Below are 14,653 nucleotides of genomic sequence, written 5' to 3'. Positions count from 1 at the left end.
GAGTGGTTAACTTGCCCTAATTTTTGGAAACGAAAAATATTATTAAAAATTTCCTCCCTCTTAACTTCATTAGAATACAATAGTATCTCATATATAAACAGTCTATCGACATTTATAAATATAAATAAATTAATATATTTTATATAATTAAATAATTTTAAATTAATAATTATAATATTTAATTACACCATAACTAATTTGTTTGTATTATAAATTATAAATATAATATTATTTATTAAAATATTACACTAAATTTCTATGGTTATTTAACTTTGAAAAATGTCACCTTCCACCCCGGATTAAATTATAGAAGTAGCAAATTAATTATAAAATTTCATTCACCCACCCAAAATAAATTAATGAATTTACAAATTTTATAATCACCTTGATAATATAAAAGAATTGAGCTTGAATTTCCTTGTCATTTCAATTCCCCATTTGCCTATAGAATAAAAAATTCAGGTGCCTGGTCAACTCAGTGTGGACCACAAGAGATTAATTAATTAATTAATTAATTAATAACATAATTTAATTTGTTAATTATAGTAATAGTTTAAAAAATTAAACAACGAAGTTGACATTTGCAAAGCGTGTGAAGTTCTCTATGCCAAGGCTTTCAATATAAAAATATTTTGGTATGGGTGTTGGAAACTGAATATATAAATAATATATATTATTATATAATTTAATAATTTAAATTAAAAATAAAATAATATTTAATTATATAATAATATATTATTTATATATTTATTTTGTATATTCAAAATATATACTTGTAATATTGTTCTTGGAAAATTTACTTCATTAATTATATTTTTATTTAATATAAAGGGATAGTAATTTAGCCCAATGATGAAATTGGGTTCTACCTTATTAGCAAAATAAACACAATTCACCTATTTATTTAGTTGTTTACATTGATTTAAAAATCGAATTGAATTAATCGATCTGATAGATTGAGTCATCACCCACTAGTAAAAATGGTTTTAATTTGTTTGGAAACTACTTTTAGAGTTAGATTAGATTGAACTGGATAGTTTAAACGATTGAACTAAGTAAAAAATTAGATTTGACTCAGTCAATATAAAAGTCAATTTTTTTTTTAAATTTCATTATTAGAATTTGAACTTATTTATCAATTTTAAGCATGTATATCATTAAGTTAATTTAAGTTTATTTTGATATTAAAATAATTCATATTATATATTAAATAATAAATTATGTAAAATTATTTTAAATATTATTTTTTAACAGTTAATTTATTCAATCATTGATCAAAAGGTGTGATTATCAGTTAGACCAAATCAACCCGCCCCTTTATTATATCAACATCTAATTTAATTTTGAAAACATTACGTGTTTGGGTTGATATAATAAAAGTGTAGATTAATTAAGTTTTACTGGATATTGATGGGTGAAACCAGTAGTAATGCCATGCCGAATTCCTATTAGACCTAACTACGTCTCATCTCATATCTTTAAAGTCTATACAAGCAGCTTTAATAGACTTTTTCATGGCTTAAGGTCAAACTATTTATGGGCTTACGACCTACCTCGGATGGTTTTGTTTTCTTCTCTGTATAAGCAATTAATAAAGCGAGAGAGTATTTTTTGACTTTTCGTCTTCTTCTTTAATTGCTCTCCAACACATAAGATAAGATGATTTGTATTCATCTCTCCACTTCCCTTGCAATTACGCTCTTTGATGGGATGGGATGGGATGGGAAGAAGGATGAATGTATACAAGAAAACTCATGCATAAGTCTCTCAACTACCCATCTACGAAAGAATTTTGATAAACATATATTGAAAGAATTTTGTATTTAAATAGAATATTATTATTATTATGTATATAATTTTATTGTAACATACAAAGATCAAGATCATAAATACCACATACCATCCACTTAAAAAAAAGAAAAAAAAAAAAAAGGGTCATAATAATGTAAGTAAAAAGTTAGTTTCCAAAACATTTAGGGTACAATAATTACATGTTGGCAAATGGTGAAGCATGATTTGACCCTTATGGTATTAAAAGTTGGTTAATTTTCAAATGGGTTACTCATTGCAAAAACTAAGTCCCCTATGAAATTATTGTGCTTTTGATTTTATTGTGAGGTCAAGCTGAGCACTCCCTCATCAACTTTGCAAGTATAGTCAGTCAGACATGTAAAACAACAAATTAGCTCGCTCTTAAGTATGAATGAAGCATTTAATATATTTAAGATGATTATAAAAAGCAAGTTTTATTGTTATTATCATACATATATCAGGCTCAGTCAAAGTCATTATCACAATATCTTTAATTAATTAATTAATTAATTAATGATTATCTAATAAAGTATTAATTTTCATATAAATAAAAAGTATTAATTAATTAATGATTATCATTTATTTTTTGTAGTTGATTTGGCAAGGAATATCAAAGGGCAGGTGGAGACGCTGGAACATACAAGCTAAATCCTAGACTTCACAATCTTCAGTTTTCTTTTTGAAATAATAAGATAAATTTACCATAAAATAATATTATGCATATTTGTTCTTGGTATATATTTATATATATTATTAAATGATTAAATATTATTTCATTTTTAATTTAAAATTATTTAATTATATAATAATATATATCAAATATATAATTTTTATATATTCAAAATAGATATATATAATTAATTTATTTGCCTATTATTAAAACAGTTCATATTATATGATCAACTAAGGTTATCAGTTAACATCATACATATACCATAATTAAATAATTTTAAATTAATAATAAAATAAACATAATCATATAGTAATGGGTTACTCAATTCTACCCATATTCATTAAATTAAATATAAATATAATTAGGTTTATTTTCGCCAATTTCATACATAATTAGGTTTTTGGTTTTATTCTCTTTTCCCCAAATCAAATGTAATTAGGTTTTTTGTTTTACATTTCTTTTTCCAAGTTAAACTTAATTAAGGTTTTTTACACCTTCTTTGGTCCTCCAATTTTTTTTAATTTCAACATATTTTCTTTTCATCATATTTAGATTCATCCCGTTATGTTTTCCATAGTTTTAATATTATATTTTTATTAAACAATAAAAAATAAAAAATTTTATTTTTATTCTAATTAAACTAAAATAAAATAATTACATTTAACAACATGAACGTGATTTGATAAAAATTAATAGTTTTCCCTCGTAAACATAGAGATAAATAGGAAAATAAATTTGATGTTAAAGATAAATGCTATTTTGCTAAATTCTTCTTGCTATAGATATATATAAAATTATGATTGACAGATAAAGAAATTATTGATTACCCACACCACACATGTTAATTTAGTCAAGTAATAGTTTTGAAAACTACAATTTCAAACATTTTTACATTGAAAAATATTATTTTGAGATGTAAGATAAAAAATCAGAATCAATTAACATTAATTAATCATGATTTCTAATCTAATTAATGTCTAATCCTAAAAGCTGCAATAAAATAATTAATAAATTGTTGCTTTGGCATTGTCTTTGTCAATTACTATAATTTAATCATATAATTTAATAAATTAATCACATATAAATTAATAAATTAATCACCTTGATTGTACCTACTAATTAAACTTATAATAATCTTCATTAATAGTATAATTATTATTATTATTATTAAATAAAACTTTGTTTATTGCATACACCATTACTTGGTCCTAAAGCATCTTTTAATAAATTTAATATTTTAACACTAGCTTGATTGATTGCACATGTTAACCATGTCATTGTCTTGGGAATTATTCAAAATTTTATCAATAATAATTATTATAAAATAATTATTTATCATTGTCAATTGCCACTTTACATGAATTGTTTATATTTTCTTACCAAAACTTGCTTTACTAATTAATGTGTTTAGGTTATTGATTAAGATATTATAATATTAATTATTGCTGATTAAGAGACATAATATTATTATTTACTTTACGTGTAAATTTGTAATTTTACTTAATTGATAATCAAATCGTTGATGAGATTTTTGTATTGCCGATTGAAATACATAATTGTAGACATTGTGCAAATTAGGCTATAGTAACATCGACAAAAATATTATTGATTATTTTAATTTAATTAAAAGAGAATATTTACGATAATAAAATTATTTTGATTGCTCAAACAAATTTTCTTGAACTCGTTTATCTCAGAGAGACATTCTACATGTACGAGAATACAGTATAACACAAAATATCAATTAAGATTTCTCAAACTATTACAAAATTTATTTATATTTCTCATTTTTATTCATAATTTTTTATTAAATTTATTTGGATTAACAACTAAATAAATCTTACACCCCGTTTTACCCTCAAACCCAATTCTCTTAAGCTTTCAAAGATATTATATTGCTTTAATTTTTATTTATATGTCATTAAAATTTATTTATTTATTATTTTTTTAATCTTTATAAACTAATAAATTATTCTGGTAAAATTATTTAAATATAAAAAAAATTACTTAAAACTCTATCAATTATATTACACCACCATAAACATTAATAAGGAATTACATATTATTAATATTGTCATCTATATACGATGATTTAGCATGTGGATATAACTTCTACGATTAAGAAATAGTGAAAAGACTAAAATCATATGATAATGATTTTAAAATAAATTAAAGAAAACTCATAATATTTAACCTTACCGGGCTGGCCTTGGAACTATCAATCATAAAATTTATTTATTTTATGGAAAAAAAAACACGTGAGATAAAAAAATTGTGGACAATTAATTATCCACCTACTGCGTGCTTACATGTGTCAGGACTCAGGAGAGTAGTGAAAGCAATAGATTATTCTAAATTAAAACACGTGTTGTCTGTTATTTAAGAAGCTTTACAGGCTGGTAACACGCTTCTGATCTTTTATACCCACATTTGACGATTTTTGGTTTCCGGATTGATTTATCGAAGTTTTTATCTTTTTTTTTATTGTATATATATTTACATCACCCATTCTAAAACTTAAATAAAAATATTATAATAGTATTATATTTTTTAAAAATATTTTTATTGATATAACTCATATAAAAAGATAGAGTATCATCTATCTTTTTTTTCTCAGTCTTTTAATGAGGAAAGAATCACTACAGTATAAAAAAAGAATCTTCAACAAAGAAGACACGTGATTGAATAATAAAACTTGTATATTATATATTTTTCTTTATAAACAATTAAAAATCAAATTATGTATGGTAGATTCATATTCATGAGTTTATATGAAATTTAATTTTGTTGTGATTTCATGTTGTTAGATTATTTAATGTTGTTATTTAATGTTGTTTTTATTGTTTAAAGTTGTTATAAACTTGTATTAATGGTTATAAAATACAAAATTTTAAATTTAGAAAATTTTCAGACGAAGAACAAGTTGGCGGGTGTGGCGTCGCCAACCCCCCTTCTGGATTTATTTTTTTTAGTTCTCTTTCCAAAGCCTTATAATTGAAAAATATAAGTAAAATCAAGTTTATGAACTCATATTGACCCAATTTTAAACTCAGTTTAATTCGAATCAATCTTTTTTAGCATAAGTTACATCAATGAGGGTATTTTAGGAAAATAAAATACTGTCATGGTATTTTTGTTTAAGCTTTGAGATGAGCGATACATTTGTATACACGGTAAAAAAAAAAAAGGTAAAAATTTCATTTTCTCTTGTTTTATTATAATATTAGATAGGCCAGAGTTAGAAATGGATGAAGAGGGTTGCGGTTGGATACTCTATTCTCCATTTTCGTTTCTATAAAGAATATCAATTTTTATCTCGAATTCATTTTTATTATGGAAATGATAAAGAATTTCCAATCCTCTCCTTATGGAGAAGTATCTCCTTCTTATCTTCTACCACCAACAGAAAAAAAAATCTCATTTTCATATTTTCTAAAAATAATATGAATATATAAAATAATAAAATTAACTGAAATTAAAATCAATTTATTATTTCAAATATTAAAAGTAGCATATTTTAACCACTTTAATTTGTATAATAAAAATATAAATAAATTTAGAAAAATAAATAATTTAAAACTATAAGAATATGTTAATATTTTAAGTAAAAATAATAATATAAAAAAGTGAAGATGAAGACGAGGGCAGGGCAATGACACATTATCCCTTTCCTCGACCCATTCCCAATTACGGAGATATTTTTCATCATTATTCTCATTCTCTTATTTTTATAGAGAAATCCTCTTTTTATTAAGGTCAGAGACCTTAAATTCGAGCCAAGATTATCATGTTTAGTTAAAGTTAACCAGTTTAAAATGAATTAGAGATATATATAATTTGATTCAAATGGTAAAATATGATTGAATTGCTTAAAATATATATATATATAAAACTATATTTGACATGATTTTTCAATAAATAATTAAATGTATAACTTATTTTTTTCATATTTATTTTGTCATTATCTTTTCATGCATATTATTTATATATATATATATATATGTTTATATTATATCCTATAAAACTATAATTTAATTAATTTTATTAAATTATATATATTTAAAAATAAATGATTTAATAATTTCAAATTGTAATCCAAGACACACCAAAATATATCTTTTTCAATTTAGTTTAGTTTGATTTGAAACTCTAAATAGATTGGTTTTCTAAACCTTTTTTTTTTTTCAGTTTAATTTGAAAAAAGTTTTAAATCGCACTAAACCATACTATACATACCCCTCATATGAACTCAAATCAAAGGTTGAATTCGAGTTAATTTAAATATTTCAATTTAAATTTAGGTTAAATCAAATTTGGAGTAAAGTTGGTTTTTATTGCCTCCAAAAAGTTGCCTAAGTGACAATGGAAAAGTTTTATACATTTGAGAGTATAAGTTTAAATCATAACATTTTAAAATTTTATCCATTTAGTATGATTGATTCAGTTTTGAAGGAGTGATTTCACTGGAATAAAATTTCTACTCACACTGCACCCAAGGGATCTATTTTATACCAAAAAAATATATATATTTTATTTTAAAATCCAGTTATCTAAGTAAAAGAAATTATAATGAAAAATTAGAGTCACCCAAAAAATTACGCAAAATTTTTCTAAATTTTATTATAATATTTTTAATAAAAAAATTTAAAAAGGTGAAAAATAAGTAAAAACATACCATTAATTCAACATTTCTCAAACACTTGAACGTTTCTTTCATGTCTTTTTCCTTGTTTTATTATCCAACCTCATCTTTTATACTTTCTGCTGCTTTTAAGCTAATTTTCTATTTTATTTTTAATTCTTCTAATTCCAAAATTTCCATTTACAAGATGCGTCACAATAATAAGGTGTTTAATTTGGATAATATTTTATAATTAAAATAAAAAAATTACTTTAAAGATAGATTATTTAGAAAATCATTGCGTATAAATAATTACTATATTTGATTAAATTTAATAGGTATAAATAATTATTGTGTTTGATTAAAGGTAATAAAAAAATATTAGTAAATTATTTTACTTAAATACTTTTGAATATAATTATTTTTAATTTTTTTATATTATTTGTTATATTAATTAAAAATAAATTTATTTTTGTCTCAAAAAATTAATAAATAATATAATTATAATAAAATCAAGATTACATTAGTAATATTTTAATATCTAAAGTGAAAGTAGTAATCAGATTACTACCTATATTACATGTTACGTCAACATTGATAATAAAATATTATCGTAATATTTTATTACTGACAAACCAAATAAGGTAATTTAAGTAATAAAAGATAAATTACTAAGATAATCTTTAAATTCTTATAATCAAATGACCTCTAAATCTTACCCTAAACTCAAGTTTTCAAAGATTGTATTTTCCTCCTAGGCTTTCCAAACTTTTAGATCCAATTTTTTCATCGACGATCGACAATCTCTTGGCACCATCTTTTCCTCTCTAACAAGTCCTTCTAATTGTGCTCTTTCTAACGTCATGAGACATCATCGTCAACAAAGATGACTCGTCTTCGTTAGAGATGAAGATTGACAAAGACGAGTCATCTTCGTTGACAACGATACCCCACAGCGTTGGAAGGAGCACGACCAGAAGAAGAATGCACTGGAGAGGAAGAGACAATGCTTGGAGATCATCGATCGTCATCAAAAAAATTGAAATTGAAAGTTTGAAAACCTTAGGGGGAAAATGCAGTTTTTGAAAACTTAGATTTAGGGGAAATTGTTAGTTTTTAGGGTTTAGGGGGGGAAATGATATAACTAATAAATTTAGTTAATTTTAATCGTCTATAGGTTGGTAAATAAGATTTTCAAAATTAACGGAAGAAAACTTGAAAAATCTACATACTTTGGGGGGAAATAAGTCATTTAGCCATTAAAATGACTAGTTATACTTCTATTCGTTTTCAAGAATAATAGATCAAATGTGATGTGAACACAATGAAATATATTAGAGGTTGTAAACAATTGGTTAAAATTTCCTCTGAAACAATATTTGAAGGATTTATCTAACTTTTGAGTAAACATTACAGTATTAATCCAATCAAAAATTACATTCAACTATATATAAAACCAAGAAAAATTGAGCTCGACTGTCCTATGAAGATCGAAAACGATGAAGATATCTAAGGCCTTATTGACATGACTTAATACTTTAAGGAATGTACTCCTATTCTTGTTACATATACACTAATCAAAAGACAAGAAAAAGAAGAAATTAATGAAGTGAAAAAAGAATCTGATTGAGAAGGCTTGATTGATTTCAATAATAATGTATTTTATATTGTTGATGAATGGGTTCATGGAGACAAAGAGAAAGTTTCCAGCTGGGGCGACTTTAAGGAGAATGAGATGACTGATATTCCTCTTGATGAGACAGAGTTTGAGGATATATCACTTGTTACCTATGATATAAATAGTTTGCAGCTTGAAGATTTTATTATGGGTGATGAAAATTATTCAAGACCATTTTTTGAAAATGTCCCACTGATCCATTTAAATGACTTCTCCATTTTTCTCTATAGTCTTCAACATCATCAAATGGTGCAAGATCAAGTCGAAATATCTTAAAATGACAAAAAATAGAAAAAAGGTCTAAACTTTGAAATTTAAACATTGAAATAGCTTAGAAAAGAAAAAAAAATTGAAATACTAATATGAAATTAAAAAATTACATAAGAAAATGGGCTTGAAAAGCACAAAAATAAAGAAACAAACTTGAAATTTAAAAACTACATGTCGAAGAAACTTAAAATAGGAAAAACGAACATGAAATTTGAAACTCTAAGTTGAAATAGCATAGTATGACAAAAACTAAGAAATCAATCTGAAATTCGATAATTACATCAAGAAACAGACCTAGAAAAGCACAAAATCAAGAAATAGACCTCAAATTCAAAAACTACATATCGAAAAATCCTAAAATAGGAAAAATGGATATGAAATTTGAAAACTACACATCGACAAACCCTATGAGTGAAACAACATGAATTTGCCCCCTTATATATTTTCTACTCTCACACAGACGTTGTAGTTTCTTTTGCTCCCTTATCAATTTTCTAATCTTCCACAAGTCTTATAGTTTCAAAAAATTAATTTTTTTCCCCCAATTCCTGTATTCCTCCATGTTCTACGAATCCCCCCCCCCCCCCCCGAGTTACTATACAATTACCCTCTCCTCTCGGGGTTTCCCCCCTTCTTCCTTGTTGTTCTAACTGTTTGAAAAATTAAATTTCACCCTATCCCAAATGGTGTTGTTCCAATCCGAAGGAGATTTATTCACCCTGGGGAATCCCGGGTTCCCCCAAGGCAGATCTCAGACTAAACTAACGCATTTTTTGGTAAAAAATAGTTATTTCAGTCTTTAATTTCAACATAAATCAAATTTACACATTCTATAATACAATACCTCTAAAAAAAAAATAAATCAAAACAAAAAAGAATTAAGACATTTTATTCATTGTTCAAAATCAACCTTAAATATTCAACGCTCAAAATCTTTATGAAATCGCAATATTTCTAATAATAAATTGATTCAAACAAGAGTGGAGATGATGTACTAACATTTTTTGTCATAAAAAAACACGAAAAAGTCAATAAAAATCTAAAGAAGATGAACGAATGCTGATCCGTGGGAGACCTGTGATTTTCTTTGAATTTCAACAGTGATTCGAAGGAAATTAGGGTAGGAATATGAATTATTTTTAGTTTATATAAGGGTATTTTGGTCATTATAGCTAAGTAGGACATTTTTTATTAATTTTTTATTTTTGGGGCAATGTTCTTAGATCCTTATTGTTATGGCTAATTCATATAAGTTCCCCAAATTTACATAATTTTATTGAAATTACAAATATCTTAAATAAACTAAAAAAAAGTAGGTGTATATGTATTAGTATCATATAATATATAATTCTATAATATATTATGATATAAATAAAAAATAATACATATTTTAAAGTATATTAAATTAGTAAAATATAATAGATATTATACGATACAATATATATTTTATAATATTATATATATTAATGTTATAATGAATATATTTAAAAAAAATAATGATGTAATAAAATTATATATGAAAAATTCTATATTTTCCAATAAATTTGTAATACTTTCAAAGTAATAATATTATAATTAAATTTTTTTATTATTTTATCATGAGCTGGAATAAAATAACTACTACACTATTTATACTTTTATCAATTCTCAGCCGTTGGATCTGGGTTAAATCCTCTTACAAAAATATCACAGCCTCTCTCCAACCGCAACTGCCGTTAACCCACAACTCGCGCAAAAGAACGGCGAGTACTGGAGAGTACGACCTGTAGTCCACTAGAGTAGAGATATCCCCGAGTAATCGTCGAACAAGTTGCATAACAACGAATTGCTCGGTATTAAAGCCATGAGTAGAACTAGTCACATGTCAAATATACGTGTCAAAATCTGAATGGACATCACAAATTACATGGGCGGTTCCATCGACAAGTGGGCACCAATTTAATAATGAGTGATTTCAAGACTGAAGCACGTGTCACGTTACCGGACCAACCGGTCACCTGACCGGATAAGCCGGTGGCCGCAAAACCGGCTATTAAAAAATATATATTAATTAAATTTATTTTTAACCATTTTTAATTTGAAAAAATTAGTGGTCAAGATCCTATAAATAAATCAGACTATTACAGAATTGAAAAACTGTTCTCTCTCTCCTCTCTGTGGCTTTTGCCCAAGTTAAAAGCTTTGGTTGTTGTTTGTTTGTTTTTTTCATGTGAAGAAGTGGGTCGGTTTTATTTTATTGTTCTGTATTGATTTTCGAAGGAAGTTTAAGCTTTTTTTTTTTTGGTAAGTGAAGTTTAAGCTTTTAGTTTGAAAGTTTGAAGCTTTTGAGAGTGAAAATGGAGAGAGATTTCATGGGTTTGAACTCAAAAGAACCATCAACCATGGTGAAGGAAGAGGTTAACAATGATGGGTTCAGAGAAATAGGTGAGTGCATGTTCTTTTAATTTGGCTTTTTTACCTGTGTAATTGTTTTCAGGATTTTTTTTCTCCTTGCAATTTCAGTTTGTGTTTTTTTGGTTAAGAAAACATGGGTTTCTTTGGAAAGTTTCTTTTTATTATCTCTCAATTCTTGAGTTTTTCTTTTTTATTCAGTTTTGTAATTTTGAGTTGCTTGCAAGGCTTGTTACATTAAGATATAAAGTATTAATTTCCATATAAGTCGAGTGAAATTGAGTTTAATTTATACTATGAAGTTGAAGAATTTCCTTATTTTGGAGTTAAAAGATATCTGTTGATAGTTAAAAGTTCATATATAGGAGTTAGGATTACAATTTTTTTTTTTTGGTTTTTTGGTTTGATTCGTTTAAGCTTTCTGTGTACGTTACTGAACAACTAAATCTTGTTGGGATTTGTAGGATTTGCTAAAGGGTCAGGGATACAGTGGTCCTTTTCTAACAAGCCCTCTGCACTTCCTAACTTCATGCCTTTTAAGGTTGTTCAAGATGATAAGGCCAAAAAGATGGCTTCTGATCCTTTGATGTCATCTGGGTTCATGCCTATCTCAGCTGCGGAGGCGTGTGATCCAAGTCAAAAACGTTCAACAGCTGAATTTCAGGTTTGTTTTTCTCTCTTTCAATGGTTGTGTAAAAATAAATGTGTTCTTTGATTTAAGTGTAACCAATTACTTTAGTTTGTTAAGCAAGAGAAGCATTCCAAATGAGTTTAACATTGAAAATAAAAGGGTTTTTTTTTTTTTTCTCCTTAGCAAAAAAGGTGGATGATTATTTCAATGATTGTTTGAAAATATCTAAAAGCTAAGTCCTGGGTTATGTTGGCAAAAACTGATACTGGCATTTTATTTCCTTGATTTGTTTTTGTTATATAGAAATCATTTGATCATGATAGGCAAGGTGGGACTCATATTTCCCTGACAGCTTATTCTGTGCAAAATGATGTGCCTTCTCTGCATCGTCCTCACGATGTGAAGACTTTTCCAATCTCAAACCAGGGAATTTCAGTTTCTGTGAACAATCCTTTCTTCAAGAATCATTTTAGTACCAATGGTCAAAATATGGTTGGTGCCAACACAAGTCCACAATTACTTGGAGGGATTCCTACTGCAACCTCACATTCGATTCTTCCCACTGTCGGCTCTGTTGGGATCACTGAACCATGGTAATTTTCACAGGCGCCTTAACCCATTTACTTTAATTAACAGTTTAACAAGAAAGAAACCAAAAGTTTGAAACTTGACTGAAATATGTTTTCCAGGAATGGCGTTAATACCAATGGGACTTCTGCTCAAATGACAATATTTTATGCGGGTTCAGTGAGCGTCTATGATGATATCACCCCTGAGAAGGTTATCATTTTTTCACTTTCAGGAAAAATTTGGGCACTTGGCAATTGTATTGAGCATGAAGTTGATTTTGGCATCTTTACAGGCTCAGGCTATTATGTTATTGGCTGGAAATGGAAATTCCGTGGCCCCTACTGTAGCACAGCCAAAAGTTCAAGTTCAGGCACCCAGCATAAAGCCAGCGGCAGCTGATGCTGTTATTGTGAACCAGACCATAAACACCTCGCCTGGATCTGGTCTCTCGAGCCCTCTATCTGTTTCTTCCCATAGTGGTGCTCAGTCAGGAAGTGGGTCTAATAATACTGAAGAGCCGGTAGCTACTAAAACTACAGGGGTTGCAACTACTCCTATTTGCAAACTGGAGCTCCCAAATATGGTGAATGCGGCGGGTTCTGTTGCTTCGACAAGTGTGATGCCTTCTGGTATGACCTTGTTTTATTGAAGAGTTGTTCTAAAGCATAGTCTTTAGAAGAACCATTGTGATTTGAATATTTAATTTTTGAGTTACTGATGTAAACATTGTTTGGTTAATTGAAGTCACAAAAACTATAGTTATTGAATTTCTAAGTAATTCTATATTCTATTTAAGAAATTAAACCACGTTGCTCATGTGTTTATTGCTGACTATCTCAGATATTTTACTAATTTCTTTATGGTTGCTTTGTTGATATATGAAGGGCATTCAAACTTTTATGCTGCCATTCCGCAGGCTCGGAAAGCATCCTTGGCTCTATTCTTGGAGAAGCGCAAACAAAGGTCAGTTTTTGTACCAGATATTTCTTCACAGAATGATTTGAAGCAAATTTGCTGATAGAACTTGTTCAGTCCTGGAAAACTGTTACTTGAATTAAGATTTTTCGACACATGCAGGTCAATGAATGCAGCACCATACCCCTTACATAAAAAAATCCCGGAAGGCTCCACCCCAGAGAGTAGAGGCGTGAACTTCTCAATAACTTCTCTCTCAACAAGCAAGGAAGCTAACCGAGATGTTATGGCGCCAAATTAGAAGGGTAATTTGCAAGTTGATGTAGTAAGTTGAAATGCTTAAGCAAATGACATTTGTTTTTCTTAAAAGAAAAGTGTAATCCTGACTTGGCTTTATTTCAGTCTTAAGTAAGTTTCTAGTATAGGGCTTTCCCCTATTGGCCATTTTCATTTGATGTGGAAAAACTTTGCCTTCCACAGTATATGACTTTTGAGTGCACCTTGTAACCATTAAATCTTTGTTACATTGTGGGAATTATATATAGTTAAAATTTCTAGTTTATGTATATGTGTATGTATGTGTCTCTAATTCATCAAGTTCTTAAAAGAGAAGTGTAATCAAGTTTACTTGAAACAGCCTAATTTTGATTTGGTAATGGAGCTGTAATTATGACTTGAATTTCAGCTTCTTCTGATGATTATGGTTTTAACTTGCACTCAATTTGAACTATTCTTCTTCATCTTTGGGGATATGATTTATCGGTCGAGTGATCAAAGCTTGATCTTAAAGTGGGCATGGGCATTTGGATTTGAGCTGAACTTAAGTTAACCCTTAAACAAGTTTGGTTGGGTTCAGTTTAAATCGATATACTAAAGCCATATGATAATTAGACCCTTATAACTCTTTTTTTTTTTTTTTCAATAGATAATCACTTCTTATGGAGTCTGTTATGCCTAATGACAAGCTTCAACATAACTGTTGCAAGAGCTAATTGTTATTTGTTATTGGTATTCTTATCAGGTTATAGTCCAGTAAGATATTTTGTAATTAATCTTGTGGTTTTCTCTCATTTCTTTTTTGTTTTAAATGTT

At 27.2% G+C, this 14,653-nt stretch overlaps 1 protein-coding gene across 3 annotated transcripts; it reads left to right on the top strand.

The window, feature by feature from the left end:
* Positions 1–11,179: 11,179 nt before the first annotated feature.
* LOC123217600 (protein TIFY 6B-like) lies at positions 11,180–14,123 on the top strand. Of its 3 annotated transcripts, none has more exons than XM_044638691.1 (7): positions 11,180–11,478; positions 11,910–12,109; positions 12,503–12,669; positions 12,766–12,856; positions 12,939–13,275; positions 13,531–13,609; positions 13,724–14,123. In XM_044638691.1, exons 1-7 carry the CDS (start codon positions 11,391–11,393, stop codon positions 13,860–13,862), a joined length of 1,101 nt encoding a protein of 366 aa, XP_044494626.1. In that variant the 5' UTR covers positions 11,180–11,390; the 3' UTR covers positions 13,863–14,123. The 3 variants fall into 3 exon arrangements, with proteins under 3 accessions (XP_044494626.1, XP_044494627.1, XP_044494625.1); XM_044638692.1 differs by having other exon boundaries at positions 12,380–12,669; positions 13,563–13,609; XM_044638690.1 differs by having other exon boundaries at positions 11,182–11,478; positions 12,380–12,669.
* Positions 14,124–14,653: the final 530 nt, after the last annotated feature.

This window comes from Mangifera indica, chromosome 5 (assembly GCF_011075055.1).
Source record: "Mangifera indica cultivar Alphonso chromosome 5, CATAS_Mindica_2.1, whole genome shotgun sequence".
Lineage (NCBI taxonomy): Eukaryota > Viridiplantae > Streptophyta > Magnoliopsida > Sapindales > Anacardiaceae > Mangifera > Mangifera indica.
This window is presented reverse-complemented; position numbering and strand designations above follow the sequence as displayed.

Excerpts from the sequence above, each read along its gene's own strand:
- LOC123217600 (XM_044638690.1), top strand. The coding sequence starts at position 11,391 with ATGGAGAGAGATTTCATGGGTTTGAACTCAAAAGAACCATCAACCATG. Across the intron at positions 12,670-12,765 it reads GTTGGGATCACTGAACCATG|GAATGGCGTTAATACCAATG; the intron begins GTAATTTTCACA and ends TATGTTTTCCAG. Across the intron at positions 13,276-13,530 it reads GACAAGTGTGATGCCTTCTG|GGCATTCAAACTTTTATGCT; the intron begins GTATGACCTTGT and ends TGATATATGAAG.